This window comes from Bufo gargarizans, chromosome 6, assembly GCF_014858855.1.
Source record: "Bufo gargarizans isolate SCDJY-AF-19 chromosome 6, ASM1485885v1, whole genome shotgun sequence".
NCBI classification, from domain to species: Eukaryota; Metazoa; Chordata; class Amphibia; order Anura; family Bufonidae; genus Bufo; species Bufo gargarizans.
Window position 1 is genome coordinate 262,423,742 of NC_058085.1, and position 22,676 is coordinate 262,446,417.

Genomic DNA, 22,676 nt, shown 5'->3' on the forward strand with positions numbered 1-22,676 from the left:
TTTTGTCTCACAATAACTGATTAAAATAACTGAAGTGTGAACTGTCTGAATGAGGCTAGTAGGGATGAGCGAATCGACTTCGGATGAAAGATCTTTTTTCCAATACTGTACGGAGCAGGAGGTTCGGTTCCAAGGTAACACTTGGAACCGAACCTGAGTTCGGGAAAGGGTTTTTTACAGTACAAATTAATTTATGAAGTTATTACCCGAAGTCTCGCAAGGCTTTGTCAAGCAATAACTTTGGCTCATCTGAGCCAATACATTCTAAGGCCTCTTTCACACGAACGTGTGTCCCCCGTGGCCGTGCTGTGAACCGCAATTTCCGGTCCGCAATGCACGGGCACCGACTGTGGGCCAGCCGCATTCGGATTGCGACACCATTCACTTAAATGGGTCCTGCGATCCCTCCGTTCTGCAAAAAGATAGAAAAAGTTCTATCTTTTTGCGGAACGGAACCCCACAGAAGCACCCCGTAGTGCTTCCGTTCCGTACCGCATCTCCGGATTTGCGGACCCATTCAAGTGAATGGGTCCGTATCCGTGATGCGGAATGCACACGGCCAGTGCCCCATGTATTCCGGACCCGATGTATGCGGGCCGCAATACGGCCACGGGGGATACACGTTCATGTGACAGATGCCAAATACTGTACGGAGCTCCTGCTACATACAGTATTAGAACTAAGTTTTATGCGAATCGATTCGCTCATCCCTAAAGGCTAGGTTCACATCAACTGTGCTTTTCTGTTTTACTGTCCTGGTATAAGAACAGATAAACTGAAAAAAACAGGCCAGACACCGGCGACCAACGGATCTCATTGACTATATGAGCTATTCTGCTGGTCAAACTACGGAATCTAGTCTAAAGGAGAAGGCGTCCATGTGCGTTCAAAAATAATAACATTTTAAAGGGGTTGTCAGGGATTTTGATATTAATAACCTATGCTTTGGATAGGTCATCAATATCAGATCTGTGGGGATCTGACCCCTGCTCCCCCACCGGTCAGCTGTTTGAAGAGGCCCTGGCGCAGTCTCCTCACAGCTTACCAAGCACAGCGCTGAAAGCCGGACCTCAATGGCCACACCTCTAAATAGATAAACCACACCCACCTCAGTGAAGCCAGGCCCCCCGCCTCCATGAAGTCAAGCTGCTGGCTGTCTGAGCGTGAGCTACTGAAAGGGTGGAAATCCCTGTGTCCATCCAGGCCCTGCGCCGGATGGAACACAGGGAGCCAGAAAACCGGTTGTCTGGCCACCCTAGTGGCTGTGCGTGGAATGGCAGTTCAGGCCCATTCACTTGGCACTGAGCTACACCTATGCCATGTGACTGATAAACATGACGTCACTCGCCTAGTAAGAGGTTGCAACACTCAGAGGAGCACAGCAGCCTCTTCAAACAGCTGATGACCTGTCCTGAGGATAGGCCATCAATATCGAAATCCTGGACAACTGCTAAATGAAAAGCATTCCAGTCTTAAGAGACAAAATTGGCTGTGCCTCTAAAGGATCATGCACGGCCGTTGCCTGGCTGTGCCCGTATTGTAGCCCCCAATATATGGGCACTGGCGTGGGTCCGCAATCCAGATGATACAGTGCGGAACGTAGGCACAGATTGGAAGCCCACAGAAGCACTAAATAGTACTTCCGTAGGTTTTCTGTCTGTGCCTCCGCACCGCCAAAAAGTAGGGCACACAGTCAGTGCCCGGGCATTGTGGACCACAATTTGCGGTCCGCGGCACGGGCTTGGCCGGAACGCATTCATGTGCATGAGCCCTAATCTGTAGCAGAAGCCTCTAATCTGCAGCCTGTTGCGGTCAGAGCATGCTGAAAGTTATAGTTTTGCAACAGCTGTAGAGCCGCAGGTTGGGACTACTACCGTAAGGGGTTAAATCTGGGATTATAAATGTTATGATAACATGGTCCTTGTCTACTTTACCAAGAAATAAGAAAGACACAATGGAAACTCAGAAGGGGCACCAGGACACGAGTGTCACATTCACTAAAAGAAGAATTCACAAAGAGCGGATTGTATGAGAAGTCTGCGGCTGGTAACAGAGAAGAAGCGCCTCCAGACTGTGCCAACAGTGCCCAGGGTATGACATCTATCTGACTGCTAATTAATACCCTAATGAACTTAGTAATTCTATTTAGGACTGGAAATAACCATGCCACATAATAAAGCATCAGGTGCAATGACGCCACCACATCCTGGCACAGAACCAGTATGTGACCTTCATGGGGCTGATCAGCAATGAATTCCTGACAACTTCACAGCAGGTAACACAAATCACACAATATGAATATTATTTCCCGTCTGTAATGACACAAATAGTCCCGTCCAGCGTGTAACTTTCATTGTATTAACTCCTTCTGTTACTACTTCAAATACACAATTCTGCCATTTGTTAACTTACATAATGTAGTAGATGTCACCTGCAGTCCTATGTAACAGCACATATACACAGTCATAATTCTGTTTATACAGATAATGTAGTAGAGTGTACCTGCAGTCCTATGTAACACCACAGATACACAGTCATAACTCTGTTTATACAGATAATGTAGTAGATGTAACCTGCAGTCCTATGTAACAGCACAGATAACACAGGGATAACTCTCTGAGTCCAGATAGTCTAATAGATGTCACATGCAGTCATATGTAACACCATAGATAACACAATGATAACTCTCTGAGTACAGCTCATGTATTAGGTGTTATCTGCAGTCCTATGTAAAAAAAAACTGATAACAAAGTGATAACTATCTGTGTACAGGTAATATATTAGATACTACCTGCCGACCTATGTAACACCATAGATAATACAGTGATATCTCTCTGTGTACAGATAATGTATTAGATGTTACCTGCAGTCCTATGTAACACCACAGATAACACATTGGGATAACTCTCTGTGTACAGGTAATACATTAAATATTACCTGCAGACCTATGTTACACCACAGATAATACAGTGATAACTCTCTGAGTCCAGATAATGTAGTAGATGTCACCTGCAGTCCCATGTAACATAACAGATAACACAGTGATATTTCTCTGAGTACAGACAGTGTACTAAATGTCACCTGCAGTCCTATGTAACAATAGATAACACAATGATATTTCTCTGATTACAGATAACGTAGTAAATGTTACCTGAAGTCCTATCTATCACTACAAATAACAGAGTGATGATTCTCTGTGTATAGGTAATACATTAGATATTACCTGCAGTCCTATGTAACACCACAGATAACACTCTCTGTATATAGGTAATGTAATAGATGTTACATGACTTTTTAAGCAGCTTTTAGTAAGTTTGCTACATCCGTGCCTGCAGTCCTATGTAACACCACTACGTGTTGCGGCATTCAGAATAACTCCCTGGAACACAGCCGTACAGTACAGGTAATATAGCTGTTCCTTGCAGCCCTGTGTAGCACTACAGATGGCACATGCTGATAAAAGTCTACGTGCAGATAATGCTGTAGGTATTATATGACTTTTCAATGTCTTTTGTTGTAAGTGTCAAGTTAATGTTTGCAACATCTGTATCTGCAGTCCTGTGTAACACCACAAACAACACACAGTGCAGATATTATATATGTGACACCAGCGACACAATATTGTGCTATGCCCATAGCGCCAGCTGACGGACTCTACTGTGCTACATCTGTGTGTTTGCCTACTGCACAACTTTCTGCAGGAAATAAACCTCCAGGGTAATGAGAGCATTTTCCTTTAGATTGTAAGTCTTTGGGACTAGATACCATTCCTTGTGCTGAGGTGGTATCCCGAAATAGGAAACATAATCCTTACCAGTGTCTTGAAGAAGCTCATGACTGGGTGCAGCTCCACAGGTGGAGTGTTCTGTGTTGCTTCAGATGCGCTCTCTTGGCCGTCTATGCTCTGCTCCTCTGCACTGGCTGACTGGTCGTCGTCTTCTACGCTCTGCAGGGAGAGACAGATCCTGTTTATTCAGCTCAGTGCAGCCCTATTCCTTATTTGCCTCATTCCTCTCTTACAATCCTAATTCCTGTCATTCTTGATCCCACATGGGGCGAACAATCGGCCATTGTTCAGTGCATTGTTATTGACTGTAATATATTCACAATTTACCAATGGCTCGAGTAACATTCTGTCCTGCTGAACAGAGCTGGCCACAGACATGGAGCAGCGTGCATGGCTGCCCAGACAAATCCCCTTTTCTTTTTGAGCAGTTCACCAGTTGCAAAATGAGACACGTGTCCATGTTATTGGCTCAGGCTTCTTCAATGGCCGATTATCCGTCAGCTACAAAGCTTTTTTTCCTTTTTCCTCATCACTAAGTAGTGTAAAATATGTGCTAGCGTCACATACATGGGGACCCTACAAACTGCAATGTGGCAATGAGTGGTGTTGTGTTGACAAGGCAGTAGCAATGATTCAATATAAATGTCATAGAGTTACTAATAAGGCAGTGATTGGCTGCAGCCGTTACATGCCATGTCCCGAAACGTCACTGTTCACGTCACCGGGATCCAGCATGTAACCACTGCAGCCAATCACTATCCTCAGCTGTAGACTGTTGGGACAGTGTTTGCCTACAGTGGTCACATTCCGTATCCTTGCATGTCCTCGCATCACCAGCCCAGCAGAGAACGTCAATAAGCAATTGTAAGGGTTGTCTGCAGGGGCGTACACAGATATGGCCCCGTAGCAAAGCTTAGTATGGGCTCCCAAGCACCAACAATTTTCTTAGTACATGTGCATCAAACACTCCCAGGCAATGCAATACACAAAGAGCAATGGCCCAGATTAGAGATTAATTTATGATCTTTTACATCAAGCGGAAGACAAATCTCCTCCTTCCCTTCACATATAGCAAAGCAGTCTGACTGCAGCCACCACTAGGAGGAGCTCAGCGCATAGGAGTTATACAGGTACTGTTAGGGACAATGGTTATGGAACCAGTGTGCCAACTACTCCTGACAGTCACCTGGTTTTCACTCTTCAACCCCTGTACAGGGATCTGGTCTTCATTGTAGGAGGGGGTCACCAGGCCCCTATGTCTTGGAATAATGCTGGTATAGCTGGCAGCTGAACCATGGGGTTAGAGACATGGATGCAAAGCACCAAGGGATCAGGCAATACTAGCAGTCATAACCAGGCCAAGGTCAGGCAGACATAGTGCATAAGAATCCAAGAAAGACTCCCGGGGTCAGAGCAGGGGGCACAGGGTGAGAATTAGGCAACAGGCAGAAGACGGAGCATAGGCAGATAAACAGATCAAGCTAACAGGCACAGGTCAGGTCAGACAGACTTTGAAGTTAAATAGAACACAGACAAACAAACAAATGGATTATAGCTCCAGTTTAGCAGACTAGAAAGACCAGACAGATCCTGTTACTACAGCCAGGGGTGGAACACAGGACACAGAATATACAGCAGGGCTGATTAGCTGAATAGTAAACAGCTGAACACACAGAGCAAGATAAGGTTAACCCATGTAGTGCTGCAAGGGGAGGGGAGCAACATTGAACAGAGAAAGCCAATGGCATGCACACAGGACAGCCGTGGCCATGAACCACCATTGTAACAGTTACCATTGTCTGCAATGGAAGCTGCAATCATGTCTTTGCACTGAGCTTCCTCTAGTTCAGGGGTACTCAACTGGCGGACCCACGGTCCAAATATGAACCATGGATGCCAGCTGTCTGGACCCCTGCCATCCATTTCAGCACTTTAGGCTGCTTCCTAATCAGACAGTGTGCCGGAAAGAGCTGGGGCACAAGCTCCTCCCCATGCAGGTGCCGGATGGAAGGGGGTGATCACACTGAAAGAGACAGGTCCCTCCACATGCAGGCACCAGGACTTGTCTCTCTCAGCACTTTCATCCGGCGCCTGCACGTGGAGGAAGCTGTCTTCTTCTGTGCGCTCAGTCCCTCCTCTCCTGCACCAGTAAGGGAGCTTCAAAGGGGGATGGACATCACCACTGCCACCAATGAATAGGGTGGCCACACTCCCTCCACTCTGCCGCTGACGGGGATTTTAAAAAATAAAGGTAAAATAAACTTGGGGGTAAAGACAGGGCGGGAACGCATCACTGACTACAGGAAAGGACTCTACAGTGTCAGTGGCGTGTTCCCATCTTGCCTGTGTCTTTCTCTGTAAGACTACTTTCACAGTAGCGTTTCTATTTTCCGGTATTGAGATCCCCATTCATTGTCAATGGGGACAAAGCGTAACTGAACAGAACGTAATGCTCCAAAAAGCATTTACCAGAGAGCAAACTGCAGCAAGCTGCGGTTTTCTTTCCGTCATGGGATGCGGAGCAGCCTGACACAATAGAAAACAGATCCGTCCCCCATTGACTTTCAATGGAGTTCATGACGGATCCGTCTTGGCTATATTAAAGATAATACAACCGGATCCGTTTATAACAGATGCAGATGGTTGTAACAGAGAGGAAGAAAAAGAATACCGAGACAGGAGCCGCACATCTAAAATATAACAAATTTATTCAAGGACACAGACACAACACAAGATGAGTTAAAATCGTTGTATACAACAAATCAAGGCCATGTGAACCAAATATCGGCACATGCCCATCTGACTCACCACAAACTCATAGACAGACCCCCACATCCATAAGCATATAACATTATAAAGTGCATGTAATCCATCAACAATAAATAAGGCTCAAATACTTATCATAAAAATGGCATGATGGGGGGGCGTGCGTGGTGGTCAGAAGAAAAGCCCAACGCGTATCGCCAGACTTGCTGGCTTCCTCAGATGGTTGTATTTTCAGTAACGGAAGCGTTTCTGCTGATCCCTGCCAGATCCAGCAAAAATGCTAGTGTGAAAGAAGCCTAATGCTGAAATAAAGATAAGGCTCCATTCACACCATGGTATTTTTGTTCCACCTCCAATGACCATTATTGGTGGATTGGATGGGGACCCCTTCATTTCAATGGGGCCGAAAAAGAGGCAGGCAGCACACAGTGTGCTCTCTGCACAATTGCTGAACAATTGCTGCTGACTGGATGTGCAGGATGGGACCTGCGAGACATCATCTCACTGGGGGCGCAGGTCCTGTCCTGAGCTTCCTGTCAGCAGAGAGTGTTCACTGTGGGCGAGCAAATGGAGGAGCAGATTATTATTTTTTATTTTTTTGCAAAAGCAGAGATGGGGGCATTATTCTTACTGGGGGCACTAATGGGGGAGTTCATCTTTAGTGTTAGAATTCAACTTGGACCTTCACCTGACTACAGACCCAGGTATGTGGACTAGGATGAGCGAGTCGACTTCGGATGAAACATGCAAAGTCAATTTGCATAAAATTTCGTTCTGATACTGTACGGAGCGAGGTGGTCTCTTGGAACTGAACCCGAGTTCGGGAAATATTTTTTTACAGTACAAATTCATTTATGAAGTTATTACCCGAAGTCTCGCAAGACTTCGAGAAGCAATAACTTCGGCTCATCAGAGCCAATACATTCTAATACTGTACGGAGCTCATCCCTAATGTGGACCTTCAATAAAACTAGTTGAGTACCCCTGCTCTAGTGGATGCATGAAAATGCAGTGTTTTAAAGGGGTTTCCGAGATTTTGATACTGATGACCTATCCCCAGGATATGTTATCAGTATCTGATTGGTGGGGTCCAACACCCAGAATCCCCGCTGATCAGCTGTTTGAGAAGGTAGCGGCACTCCTCTTTTTTGTAGATGTTGCCATTTCCAGTACAAGCAACACTATTGCATGAACCCCCATTTGAAAACTGGAAGGTTAACCCTTATGCTGCCTGTTAGGAATATATGCTTGTGCTGAACAACCTAAAAGCTGGCCATTAATGATATGTTGTCACCACTATTTGGTTTTGGACAGATTTTGCTACAATACAAAAAAATAAAAAATCTTCCTAGAAAATACAATACAAAGCTCATACGGCAATTACGTCTAAAGCTGCATTCTTAGAATTACTACTTCTCTGAATTCCTATAGCACTGCACTCTGCTACAATAATGGTCCCGTGTCTCTTGGTTGGATTTTACTATGAAATAGACCTCAAAAGGGTGGAGCGTTGGCACATCAGTGGTGGGCTTAGCAGTGCCCCAAATATTGAGAGGTCTGTTTTCTGGGAGGTTTAGTTTAGTGTAGAGCAGCCCATAAGGTTGTGTGACCTTAGAGCTAACAGCAAAGTAGCCTCATTATAAATACAGCTCTGGCTGTAAATGGAGTGTATGCAATGATGTTGCTCATTTCAGGACAAGATAATAGGCTTAGAGCTCATACACATGAACTTATTCTCTTTGCTCCGTGTCCGAGGACCGTATGCGGAACTATTCATTTCAATGGAAGTTACCCCGTGTGCATTCTGTTTCTGTATGCCCGTTCTGCAAAAAATAAAACATGCCCTATTATTGTCGGCATTACGGACAAGGATTGCAGTGTTCTATGAAGGGACAGCTGTTCCGTTCCGCAAAATACGGAATGCACACGGACGTCATCCGTATTTTTTGTGGACAGCAAAATTCATACGGTCGTGTACATGAGCCCTTAGGAACCGCAGGAGGAGGACAATGAGATGTAGTAAATTCCTATATTACATAAGGTTATGTTGTGTTTCCAAAAGGGATCTGAAAAAATGAGAGCTGGAACGTGGCTGGTTGCTGAGGGTAGCCACTCCACCAGTTTTGATGAATCTGCCCAGGTCTGCCTTGTCCAGTTGCATATTGCATCGCAGGTGCTGTGGCCACCATGTTTATTCATTGCCAGAGACGCGGGTCCTCCTCCTGTGCCCTCTCATAAATTTTACAGCACCGATCACAATACCCTGGCAGCTGCCGGATTTACTGCACACGGCCATAAATGTCATTATCACTATAAACTCCACAAACAAGTCCAGCGCCTTAATCTTTCCTGCTTCCCAGCCTGCAGATGGTGGAGTCGCGGATACAGGTTTATGTATTATGCACTTGACACCATTTCATGGAAGCAGAATGCATCTCAATCTCCATTTAAAGGGACACGACACCTGCAGCATGTCTTCTGCCTAGTAAGGATAAGCTCACAAGGAGTTTTTTTGGTGGAGGTTTTGAGGCAGGTTTTTAAGCCAAAGCCAGAAGTGGATCCAACAGGCAGTAGTAGAATAAGGCCTTCCTGTAAATTTCCGATTCCTTTCAAATCCACTTCTGGCTTTGATTGAAAACCGCGGTATGGAAAGTGGCATGGGTCCATTAAGAATTCAGATTGCCTATACAGTGCAGTCTTCATTAGTTAAATATCAGGCAGCTGGGTCCTAATTGGCCAAATTCTTGACCGCGCCACGTAGTCATACCCATAAAACCTCATTCAAAAGAAGTCTGCGTAAATCTAACCTTAGGGCTTGTTCACACGACTGTGCCGTGTTTTACGGTCTGCAAATTGCGGATCCAAAAAACACGGATGCCGCCCGTGTGCCTTCCGCAATTCCGCGGTGTGCTGTCCGCATCTTTTGCTGCCCCATTGAAGTGAATGGGCCCGCACACAAGCCGCAAACAATGTGGCTCGGATGCGGACCAAAACCACGGTTGTGTGAACGAGCCCTTACTCCGCAGCTGTATGTCTATTATTCCCTGTGAGGTTAGGGCTACACGTTGACATGTATCGCGTGACTTTTTTTTATAACGATAATAAATGGAGTCGTATTGCGATATGCGACATCCTGTGATCGCGGCTGCGACAGTTGCTAAAATTCAACCAAGTTGGATTCTTGAGTGACAGACGTGTCGCAGTCGCAGCATGTTGAAGTGCGACACCATTGATTATCATTATAAAAAATGTTGTACGACATTGGTGCGACATGAATGTCACACGACACATGTCACAATGTAGTTGTACTCTTTTTATCGCACATGTTGCCGTGTAGTCCTAGGCTACGCAGCCATCTCTCTGATTGTAGGATAGATTATACAATCTATTGTTCCCTGATAGAGATTTTTTAAATTGAGCTTTTAAAGCGCCAACATAGTCTACAGTGCCATCCAGAGACTGTGGTCTGTATTGATAAATCTATATATCTTTTTATGCTTTTGTGCTTGATGTAATTTTTTTGTCCATACCTTCTTATATGTATTGTTTAAATTCGCACTACTCGACTATGTAACTAGTAGACCGTTTGCGCTACTCCTTTGTTGTAAGTGACTGCCAGCTTTCAGTGTGCAGTTATTAATGTAAGTGGCTCTAATAAACTATTAGGCCTCTTGCACACAACCATATGGCTTTTTCAGTATTTTGTGGTCCGCAAAAAAACGGATCCGCAAAAAATACGGATGACATCCGTGTGCATTCCGTTTTTTGTGGAATGGAACAGCTGGCCCCTTATAGAACAGTACTATCCTTGTCCGTTATGTGGATAATAAGGTCTCTTGCACACAAACGTTTTATTTTCCCATTTACGTTTCGTTTCAATAGATCCGCAAAAAAAAAAATGGAAGGTACTCCGTATGCCATTCGTTTCTGTATTCCCTTTTTTCCGTTCCGTTCAAAGATAGAACATGTCCTATTATTGTCCCCATAACGGACAAGGATAGTACTGTTCTATCAGGGTCCAGCTGTTCCGTTCCGCAAAAAACGGAATGCACACGGACATCATCCATATTTTTTGCGGGCCGCAAAATACTGAAAAAAGCCATACGGTCTGTGCAAGAGGCCTAATAGGACATGTTCTATCTTTGAACGGAACAGAAAAACGGAAATATGGAGACGGAAGGCATACGGAGTACCTTCTGTTTATTTTGCGGATCCGTTGAAATGAATGGTTCCGTATACGGTCTGTATATGAAACACAAAAAACTGAACGTTAACGGGAAAAAAAACGTTTGTGTGCAAGAAGCCTAACATTTTTTATTCCTGTAGTGATGTGTTCTCAACAAACAATGAAACTGTATGGAGATGAGTGACAGAAGTAGAGATAGTTCATCCCCAGATTTCTTCTCCATACATTCAGATGATTGCTGAATGTAAATGCAGGTGATGAGGAATGAACGGCTTGGTCTCAATTATTTTCCGGTATTAACCCATGACAATTGAACCTTATCTCCCTTTTAGAAAAACCAGGACCTGTCTATCTATCTATCTATCTATCTATCTATCTATCTATCTATCTATCTATCTATCTATCTATCTATCATGTATTGTCTTGTTGTAACCCACTACACATAATCATTTATTTCTGCGTCTCAGTTAAAGCTGTGAAACAATAGACAAGAAGACATGTAATGTATTGAATGGGACATATGTCGCATTTCTGCATGTTAATGACGAGGGGCTGATTTGGAGTGGGACAAGGCCATTACTGCTGCTGATCTCTAACTGAGACCATTGTCTTTGGTGCTGGAGTGTTGTTTCAATGACATCGGCTTGTGTGAGAGGTGGATTTTATTTAAGTGCAACAATTAGAGGTCTATACGAGGACACAATGAGGAGTCAATGTAGAGTAAGGAGCATGGAGTGTTGCAGGATCTAGCCACATCTGACAACTGATAGTCTGGAATTCTCATGCCATGTCCCCAAAGGCATACATAAAATTGTTAAAGGGATTCTGCACTTTGTTTTAACTGATGATCTATCCTCTGGATAGATCATCAGCTTCTGATCGGCAGGGGTCCGAAACCCGGGATCCCCGCTGATCAGCTGTTTGAGAAGGCAGCGGTGCTGGCAGTAGCGCCACAGCCTTCTCACTGTTTACCGCCGGCCCACTGATGTCACGACTAGTATGAACTAGCGTGGGCGGGGCTAAGCTTTGTTCACTTGAATGTAGCTTAGTCCCGCCCACGCTAGTTGATACTAGTCGTGACGTCAGTGGGCCGGTGGTAAACAGTGAGAAGGCCACGGCGCTGCTGGAGCGCTGCTGCCTTCTCAAACAGCTGATCAGCGGGGGTCCCGGGTGTCGGACCCCCGCCGATCAGAAGCTGATGATCTATCCAGAGGATAGATCATCAGTTAAAACAAAGTGCAGAACCCCTTTAAGTCTGTGGTGTTTGGCCATTTTATTCTAGGCTGTGAAAATCGCAAGTTTCTTCAGGTAAGTAATCATTCTGTGTAATGTCTTCCCCCCTCTTCCACATGCAAAGCGTCAGCCTTAATTGTGAGCAGCGAGTGTTTGAGTAGACACAGAAATGGGATGGTGACGCTGAAAATAGCGTTATCGCCGCTCACCATCAAAGTTTCTGAAAACCTCACAGAGGTCAGACATCCATGCCCACTCCTCGCTTGTGAAGAGCAGAAGCTGACTGGAAAGGCGATGACCATGTTGCAGCTGGTATTCCACTACTGCCCTCTACTGCTCTCAAAGCCTGGCCAACATGTGGAACGTGGAGTTCCAGCGCGTGCTCACGTCGCACAGCAGTCGGTGATCTGGCAATTGTAAGAGCTGCTGCAGTGTTAACAGGCCGGTGGAAGCTGTCGATGGGCACACACACGGCACACCACCGCCAGTAGCTCAAGCAAATTGGGGTAGGTTTAGAGAAACCAACTACTAAGTTGAAGACGTGGGCTAGGCATGGGATGTGTGTGAGCTTCCCGAGCTCCAAAGCCACCACTAAGTTAGGCCATTATCAAACACAAACATGCCTGGTTCTAGGTTGAGTGGCGAGAGCCACAGCTCATTCTGGTCTCTTATCCCCTGTAACAGCTCTGCGGCGGTATGATGTTTGTCATCTAAGCAGATCAGCTTAAGCACGGCCTGTTGACACTGCTTCCAGCTACTGATTGATGACTGACTGGTGCTGTAAGAGGATAATTCTGAGGTGGAAGTGAAGGAGGAGGCGGAGGAGGAGAAGCAGGGGTTGGAGCCACCAGCGTAGGTGGTGGCGGAAACTCTGATGGAATTAGGGCCCGCAATCCTTGGCGTCGGTAGCACCTGTGCCATCCCAGGGTACGACTCGCTCCCGGCGTCCAGAATTTTCACCCAGTGTTCCGTCAGGAAAATGTAGTGTCCCTGGCCACAAGCACTTGTCCATTTGTCAGTAGTTAAGTGGACCTTCCCAGTAACTGCGTTGGACATGGCACGATTGATGTTACGTGACACATGCTGGTGTAAGGCGGGCACAGCACACCGTGAAAAATAGTGGTGACTGGGGACTGTGTAACAAGGGATGGACGCCGACATGAGGCTGCGGAAGGCCTCAGTGTCCACAAGCCTAAATAGCAACATTTCCAGGGCCAGTTATTTGGGCCAGTAACATTTCCAGGACCAGCGCATTTAGTGCTATGGCCTGTGGGTGGGTGGCTGGGTATTTGCGCTTGCGTTCAAATGCCTGGGGTAAGGACATTTGTATGCTGCACTGGGACACGGAAGTGGATGTGGTCGCTGATGGTGCTTGCGAAGGTCCAGGTGTAGGGTGGGAGACATCCGGGCCTGCGCCTTCGACAGGGGATTGGCCAGCACGTAACACAGGGGAAGAGGAGGCAGTGGTGTGACCCGCAGACACAGATTGTGGACCCAGGCGTTTGGCCTACCTATTACGGTGCTTTGATGCCATGTGACCGCTCATGCTGGTGGTGGGGTGAGTGTTCACGCCCCTGCTCATTTTTGTATGGCACAGTTGTCACGGAAGGTGTACAGAAAACTAGAAGACACAAAATGAAGATCCGACTGACTGGATCCAAAACTAAGGAACCAAAGGGATAGCCCTGCAACAGACCTGGCTCTCTCCCTAACTGCTCAGCCTATGCAAAAATCTCAATGGTAGATGATCGCATATCCTCGTTCCTCAACTGTATAACACCTGAACACCCTATAATAGTGAGGGGACACGACCGCCGGCTCCCTACACTTGATACGGAGGGAGTCAGGGTCACCTGGGATCCAGCAAACAGGAAAATACAAATGAATGAACAAAACTTATCTGTAGAAGACTCAGTAGTAGCATCCAGCATGCACACACTCCAGGACGTTGTATAAACCGCAAAGTGATGCAGTATGGGAAGGTATTTAAAGGGATGCAATGAGTGCACCTACATGACAGCTGAGAGAGGCTAACGAGATGAGAAAACTAAAGCAAAACAAAAGGAACCTCAAGGAGGAGGTTCTGAAGAATGTCTGTCAGAGCTTCTCAGATGTCTGGTGGTGACAACAGGTTATAAATTACAATTCTTTTGTCGTCCTGCGGAACACCTACCCCTTAGTAAGGGAGATTTCCGCGAGGGTGTGCTCCGGGGAAAAGTTGCGGGCCTGTTTGGTGTGGCCAGCCTTCTCCCTTTTGCCACCCCACTGCCTCTTCCAGCCTGTTGCGGTGCTGCGGATCCCTCCCCCTCTGTACTGCTGTTCTTGCTCGGCTTGTCATCTTCCCAGGTTGGGTCAGTAACTTCATTGTCCACCACCTCCTCTTCCACGTCCTCACTCTGCTCATTCTCCTGACTTGTTGACCTAACAACAACCTCAGTTATTGACAACTGTGTCTCATCATCATCATCAACCTCTTAAGACACTAATTGCCGTTGACTTATTGGAGACTGTGTCTCATCATCATCCACCTCGTGAAAAACTAATTGCCGTTCCCCACTTTCATCTTCTTGTGACTGTGGATGCTCAAGAGTTTGGGAATCAGGGCACAAGATCTCATGTCCCTCTTCAAGCTGGCTTGTCGAGAGGCCCAAATGAAAGAATGGCGCTGAAAAGAGCTCCTCGGAATATCCGAGTGTGGGATCACTTGTTTGGCAAGACTCTCCATGGTGGGAGGAAGGAGAATCAGGGTGAGGATTGTGTTGACAAGACTCTTGGCTACTGAAACTAGACTTGGTGGAAGAGAGGATGGTGCTTAACCTACTGGAAGCATTATCTTAAGCAATCCAACCGACCAACTGTTCGCACTGGTCTGAATTCGAGAGCGTTGTCCTGCGCCGCCCTGCAAACTGGGACATGAAGCTAGGTATCGTGGATGATTGTTTTTCTTGTGCTCATGCAGCAGGCACAGTTTCAACGCGCCCAATGCCACGGCCTCTGTGTCCACCATCAGCATCACGGCCACTTCCCTGTCCCTTACTGCTTGCCTTCTTCATATTAAAAGTTATATATGCTTGAAAGTATGTCACATGTAAAGTAGCGTAGGATTTGTAAGTTTATGTGCCAAAATTTTTTTTAAAAGGTATTTGGGATGCGCACACGTTACCCAGGAGAAATATCGCAGATAATGTAGCTGATGTCAGCAGCGGCTAATATAAAATTACAGGGAATGCCACAGGTATTTGGGTTGTGGAAACGTTATACAGGAGATGTAGCGCAGCTAATGTCATTACAGCGACACCGTCTACGGAAAAAGTACACTGGATGTCACTGATATATTTTGGATGTGCACACGTTACACAGGAGATGTAGCACAGCTAATATCACTGCAGCGGAGACCGTCTACGGAAAAAGTACACTGGATGTCACTGATATTTTTGGCATGTGCAAATGTTACACAGGAGAAATACTGCAGATAATGTCGCTGATGTCAGCAGGGGCTAATATAAAATTACAGGGAATGTCACAGGTATTTGGGTTGTGGAAACGTTACACAGGAGATGTGCCCCAGGTAATGTCACTGTCCGCAGCGGACACCATCTACGGAAAAAGTACACTGGATGTCACTGATATTTTTGGGATGCGCACATGTTACACAGGACATGTAGCGCAGATAATGTCGCTGTCTACAGCGGCCCAACTATTGCGCGCTAAAAATAGATTTTGCTGCCACACACAGGGTCTGCAAAGTATTAGCAATTTAGCGCAATTTGCGCTAAAAATATATATTGCTGCTGCCACACACAATAGTCCTTAAAAGGACTTTTGGGTCTCTGACAAGTTTTTCTACAGGAAAAAAAAAAACTAATTTCACTCCCTACTCTATCTATCCCTTCCTCAGCACAGCTTTCCCTGACTAACACTGAGCCAAACAAGTGTCATCGGGTGCTATATAGCACCCGATGACGCGTTCCTGCCAGCCAATCACTGTAATGTCAGTAATCAACATGGCTACGGCATTACAGTGAAGGGTAGTACTTACCTGCACATTTATTGGCTGCGTAGCGTGAGAGGAGGAGACTCGAGCATTGCGCTCGAGCACATGCGGTATTTGGCTGAATACCGCCATGGGCTGAGCATCGAGATGCTCGAGTCGAACTCGTGTTCAGCCGAACATACTCGATTAACACTGGATTTGACTGCTTGTTCCTAGGACACTGTGGCCCAGATTTGCTAATGTGTCTACCCCTACAATCTCTTAAAAATGTTGCAGATTGGTGCAATTCGGCGCAACTATGGCTTCTCCATATTTGTTTTTCCAACTTGCATGAAGAGGGAGTGTGGCCTAGGTGGATGGCCTAAGATGTGTCATTTTGAGTCAAATTTGAACCTCAGTTCTGGTATAAAATTCTTTCAAGTTAAAGTGGGCATACACATTAGTCTAAAGTTGATAGAAATGGACAACTTCAACCAAAATGATAGTTTGTTGGGTACAATTTAACATTAAACGATTACAGACCATTGTCTTCTGAAAATAAGTCAGCCATGTTTTTTGTCCTATAGATCGTTCCCAGAGAGCTCGTTCATCCATTGGCCAGCCCAGTTTCATTGAACATGTATGGCAAGTTTGGACTAAAATGTGCATGGCCTTGTCTGCAAAGTGATCGTTCACTGGATGATTGTTTGTTATTCAACTGCTGCTCTGCTATCAAACAAATCCTAATATATATAGCCATCAACCAATAGTTTGTATAGAATCAAAGAAAAGTGTCTATCCCTGCAGCAAATGTATCACCTACCTTTAGCCCCTGTGATAAATCTGGTGCCGTTCTAAGCTTATGCCATCTACAGGATTAGTAAATCTGCTCTGTGTTCTCATGGTTCACATCATCTGAATTCAGTTCATTTCTTGAATCCTGTGGTTGCTACCCTCTGAAGTATGTACGCCTTGGTTGCTTAGTCTACGTGGTTGATCTTATTCCCTGCACAAATCTACACTTCCTAAATATCACCACTAAATCCCTGTGTACATTTTGGCTGAGGGTTTTGTTTGCTCATGTAACATTTCCCATTGTCCAGGATTGGTGAGTAACTTGTACTACTGGAAAATCCACAATGTCTTTAATGTTATCCGTGTAATAAATTAAACCATGGCTGACGGCGATTGTGCCCAGTTGTAATTATTGCTAAAATAAGAGACTGTTCACATGTTTGGCAAATGTCCGTGTGCCACGTGTATATTTATGGTATTGGCCACAGACTCCTATTTACCCTGAGGAATAAGTTAAGATTTTACAACTGCACGAACATGGACTTGCACAATATTTTTAATGCTGCATCTGTGTTCTTACTTACCGTATTTTTCGCCCCATAAGACACAGTTTTTCCCCCCAAAGTGGTGGGAAAATGCCCTTTTTGGAAGCACTTCACTAGTACCGGAAGACAGGGAAGCGGTGAAGGATCTGTACTCACAACTTCCTGGTCCTCCGCTCGGCTGTCTGCTGTGCAGGGCTGCGCACCATGTGACCTCACTGATTGCTGACAATGGGGGGGCTTATGGATGGGGGCATGATGGCTGACAATGGGGGGGCTTATGGCTGACAATGGGGGGGCTTGATGGCTGACATGGGGGGCATGATGGCTGACATGGGGGGCATGATGGCTGACATGGGGGGCATGATGGCTGACATGGGGGGCATGATGGCTGACATGGGGGGCATGATGGCTGACATGGGGGGCATGATGGCTGACATGGGGGGCATGATGGCTGACATGGGGGGCATGATGGCTGACATGGGGGGCATGATGGCTGACATGGGGGGCATGATGGCTGACATGGGGGGCATGATGGCTGACATGGGGGGCTGATGGCTGACATAGGGGTCTGATCTGAGGTATTGGGGGTCTGATCTGAAGTCTAATTAACACTGGGGGTCTGATTGGGGCAGGGGTCTGATTGGGGCTGTGAGCTGAGGTCTGATTAACATTGGGGGTATGATTGCTGGTCTGACCCGAGGTGTAATGGAATAAAAAAAATTGTTACTATCCTCTAAAACCTAGGTGCGTTTTATGGGCCGGTGCGTCTTAAAGGGTCAAAAATACAATACCTCCTAACAGTCCTGCTTTTCTCTGGTCTGTTCCCTGAGAAAGACCTCAGAGGGGGCACGGCTTAAGCAAATGTTCAGTGTTCATGGAAGGTTTTGTGGGCATTCTTGTGTGGGTTGGGTAGAGCTTAACATGCCCCACAAATTGCGAGGTATGTTCCTAATGTGGGGGATAGTTAGGACTAGCGGATGCAGTATAGAGGCAAAGTACACAGTTCTTGAATCAAACAGCGATGTTTATTAACACATTGGTGTATAACAAAATGCAGATAAGGTGTATCATAAAACGCAGGTGGCTTGGTGTTTGTTCACACACAAGGAAAGTCCTGTTCGCATTTAGAGGGGCCTGAGTCCTCCAGCCTGGCTCAAACCTAAAAATCCCAGCACAACCCTCAGTTCACAGCACATAGACTCCTGAGCGCCACTGTTAGAGGGAGGTAAATCCACCACACCTGGCAGTGCTGACTGTTTTTTATGCCTGGCAAAACCTGGCCTGGAACATGGAGAGTAGTCACCCACCCAGCACTTTGACTACTCCCAGTAAGAGCCATCCCGGATCAGCTATAACAGCCATGCTAAATTTTTAGGTTTCAATTAGCAATAGCTGCTGCTGACACATAAAATACCGGCTCTTACTTCACTGAGGCCAGGAACCTCGGTGACACATACCTTCCATCCACGATGATTCCAGGTATCTTCTTACACTAAATTGACATTGTCAAGAATAGATTTTAATTTCTTTATGCACTATATATCCCTAATGGTTATCTATATGCAGTAAATAGTTAACACTGGCAGTCCCAGTTAGGTTGTTGGGAGACAGGCTGGTCCCACCCCAGGCTTGTAGAGTAGAAAGTGTCTAGCTAGCTGAGCTAGGAGACATCATGTACATTTGTTAGCTGCTGTGAAGTAGGCCCAAGGAGAAACCTAGTTCTGGGAACTTTAGTCCCTGAAACGAAAGAGCTGCCAGAGAGAAGCAACTAAACTGAGAGACTACTCAGTGAGAGAAAGAGACTGAAATTCATATAGAAGGTATAGAAGTAGCAAGACCATACTGGAAAGATAATAAGGCAACACACATTTATGGTAATGTACTTTACTGCTTATAGAAAGGGTTCAGTACCGACCACAATTTTGAGATTAACTGGCTGTCCGAATCTGAGTTCTACACCCTGCAGCATGATCTTTGCAGAAAATGTTAATGAGAAAACTGTGTTGCAGAGTGTTATTGTGGGCATTGTCACTTAACCGGCTTGCTGTCATTGAACTGAACCAGGTCCTAGGTTGCACACTGGCCCACAAGGGGTAATCTCTAGAACTTGTGCTGCCCCATTGCTGCTATGGTTCTGCCCCACCAAGTGTGGAAAAATTTAAGATTATACCCTACTCAGTGGGAAAAGAAATAGGCCACCCCACAGATTCAGCGTTTTGGGAGCCCCTGAAGTTTTAGCTCCCCTAAAAAGAAAAAAAAAAACTGCAATCGCCCAGAAAGGGGTCAGCCAAGATCCTGACATGATCTTGATGCATCCAGGACCGCTACACAGTACAACTCTGCCACTGCACCTGAAAGAGAGCAAGAAAGGTCTGGCCCAGCAACAGTGAGTACTGGTGGAGTGAATAACTCTGCAATGATTGTTTGGGACTATCTCTGATATCACTGCTATTATGCCCACTTCTACAGTGTAGCAATCATGCTTCTTAAAGGGAACCGGTCATCTGGATTTTGGGTATAGAGCTGAGGACATGGGTTGCTAGATGGCCGCTAGCACATCCCACAGGACTCATCTCAGGTTAATTTGCATATGTATCAAATCTTTTTTTACACAATAAAAGCGCACAGAGTTATGGGGACTGGGTATTGCGGATGTACTAGTGGCTATCTAGCAACCCATGTCCTCAGCTCTATACACAAAATCCTGGTGACAGGTTCCCTTTAAAGGGATCTGCATCTATATAACAGTCATTGACCATAGTGATGCACAGCAAGGTGTGCAACTACCTCCCTTTGAGCTGAGTATTTGGGAGAGCACTCTACCAACACGTTTGGCCAGATAACAAACAGCCACAGGAGTCACAACAACTGCCTTACAACTGCCACAATGTGCACATCATTCATGATGTCGCTGACTATACCATACTATTTTAGGGCACCACAGCTTCCACACTATAAGGGATATGCCCATACATTAAAACACTTTCAAGCGAAAATGTCACATTTAAACTGTATCCTGTGTCCACAGAGCAAAAATGGAGATACTTATAGGCCAACTAGAGGGTACTGCATTAAGAGAAGTAAAATCTTAGCCATGATCTGAGGAAAACTGTGGAGCAGGGTCTTGAAAAGCTATGCACTACCTTTGAAACCAGAACTGCATCAGATCTGAAAATACGGCTTCTCGGCAAGAAACAACAGCCTGGCGAGTTCCTCAGAGACTTTGACTAAACACTGCCAGGGGCACTGAGAGCTGTTATCCAAGTGGACTGAGGCAGAAAACAGTCAAGACTCTGCAAGAGCAATTTGTAGAAGATTCTGATACATAAACTCTGAAGAGTCAGTTAAAAATGCTGTCTGTACACTTTAAGGAACTGGTTATCAGTATCCTGACTATGGGTACGCTCAGGTACGCCCTTGTGCCCTGGTACTTAAGGACACAGGGCGTACATGTACGCCCTGTGCATTTTCAATCACCGCCGCGCGGCCGGCGGCGATCGGAACCCCGTGCCTGCTCAAATCATTGAGCAGGCACTTGGGGCAAATGCGTCGGGGGGTCCGGTGACCCCCCCATGTATGCGATCGCAAAAAACCGCAGGTCAATTCAGACCTGCGGTTTTCTGCGTTTCCGGGTTATTCGGGTCTCTGAAGACCCGATAACCCGGAACAGGATGGTGATGGTGGTGTGATTTCACTCCACCAATCACCATCCAGCGATCCTGAGTGGTGATGGTGACATCACCACTCAGGATCGCTTTCTGATTGGTCAGGGGGCGGTGCGGCGGCAGATTCAAAAGAGGCAGGCGCCCCTCTCCTCCTCCTTTTGTGTTCCAGCGCCGGAGGAGAGAGGAGCTGCCTGCTTGTGTCCACCATCGCTGCCAGCACCCCTGATCTGTGCCCCCAGGACCCGATCTGTGCCCCAGCACCCCATCAGGTACATAGGGACAGCTAGGGAAAGTTTGGGATAGGCAGGGAAAAAAAAGGGAAAGTTAGTTTTTTTTTACTTTTTATTGCATCACCCTAGTTAGGGTGTCTGGGGTCCACAGCACAGCTGTGTGACCCTAGACCCCCCAGGGGTGCTGCCACTTGCCCCCCTCCCCCTGCCACTTGCCCCCCCCCCCCCCCACCTTTTTTGGGGTGCTTTTTTTTTTTTTTTTTTTTTTTTTTTTGAGTTCGCTGACTGTGACCGGCACTTAGCGTCCGGCCACTGTAAGCGCATCGCACACCCCACCGCTGATCAACTTCGGACGGTTGATCAGCAGTTTTGAATTTTTTTTCCTCACTTTTTTGCCCTTTTTTTTAGTTAGTTTTATTTATTTTTTTCTGTTAGTTTTAGGGTGAGTTCGTGAACACCCGTGCCCCCTCACACACGCACACCAAATAAAGAGTTACACACACGCACATATACACGCAGACACACACTCCCCTATGGCCCGCCGGACGTTCTCGGCCGAGGAGGCATACGCCCAGCTTGCCTCCGAGTCCGAGAGTCCCAGTGAGGATGAGGATGACCCCACATTCCTGTTGTCATCCGCATCCTCCTCATCATCTAGCGATGATGATGAGCCCCCAAGGCGGCGGAGACGCCGCCAGGCGGAGCAAGGGGACCGCCATGTTAGGGACCCTGTGGCCCACACTAGTACGAGCAGCTCTGGGGCTCGTACTGGTTTCCCGGCCCACCAGTTAAATCCACCGGAGCACCCTGCCGGTGAACTTGTCTGGTGTAGCCCAGAGCGATACGAGCCCGTGATTCCTGATTTTGTAGGCCAATCAGGAATCCAGATTTCCACAGTGGGCTACACTGAATATGACTTTTTTTGTCATTTTTTCAGTGACTCACTGGTAAATCTGATGGTGGAGCAGACGAATCTGTACGCCCAACAGTTCGTCGCTCAACACCCGGGCTCCTTTTTGGCCAGGCCCGGTGGCTGGACGCCGGTCAGTGCAGCCGAAATGAGGACATTTTGGGGCCTCGTGCTGCATATGGGCCTGGTCAAGAAACCCAGTGCCAGGCTGTACTGGAGTGGGGACGTCCTATATCAGACCCCACTTTACAGTACGGTTATGACACGCTCCCGGTTTGAGGCCATCAGGAAATGTCTGCATTATTCCGATAATGCAGCATGTCCACCCCGAGGTGATCCTGCCCATGACCGTCTGTACAAGATACGGCCGGTCATCGATCACTTTGGGGCCAAATTCATGGAGGCCTATGTACCTGGAAGGGAGGTCGTGGTTGATGAGTCTCTCATTGCGTTCAAGGGGAGACTCATTTTCCGCCAGTATGTGCCTTCCAAGCGGGCGAGGTATGGCGTGAAGCTATACAAAATTTGTGAGAGTACCTCAGGGTACACTTACAAATTTCGTGTGTACGAGGGGCGAGATTCCCGG

At 46.5% G+C, this 22,676-nt stretch overlaps 1 protein-coding gene across 10 annotated transcripts in view; it reads right to left on the minus strand.

The window, feature by feature from the left end:
- The window catches only part of BCAS1 (brain enriched myelin associated protein 1), a 144,841-nt gene that overhangs the window by 44,295 nt on the left and 77,870 nt on the right, over positions 1 to 22,676 (minus strand). For all 10 annotated transcript variants that reach the window (XM_044298749.1, XM_044298744.1, XM_044298750.1 and 7 more), the window contains exon 5: positions 3,815 to 3,946. In XM_044298749.1, coding sequence (XP_044154684.1) covers positions 3,815 to 3,946 — 132 coding nt within the window. The remainder of the gene's footprint in view (positions 1 to 3,814; positions 3,947 to 22,676) is intronic.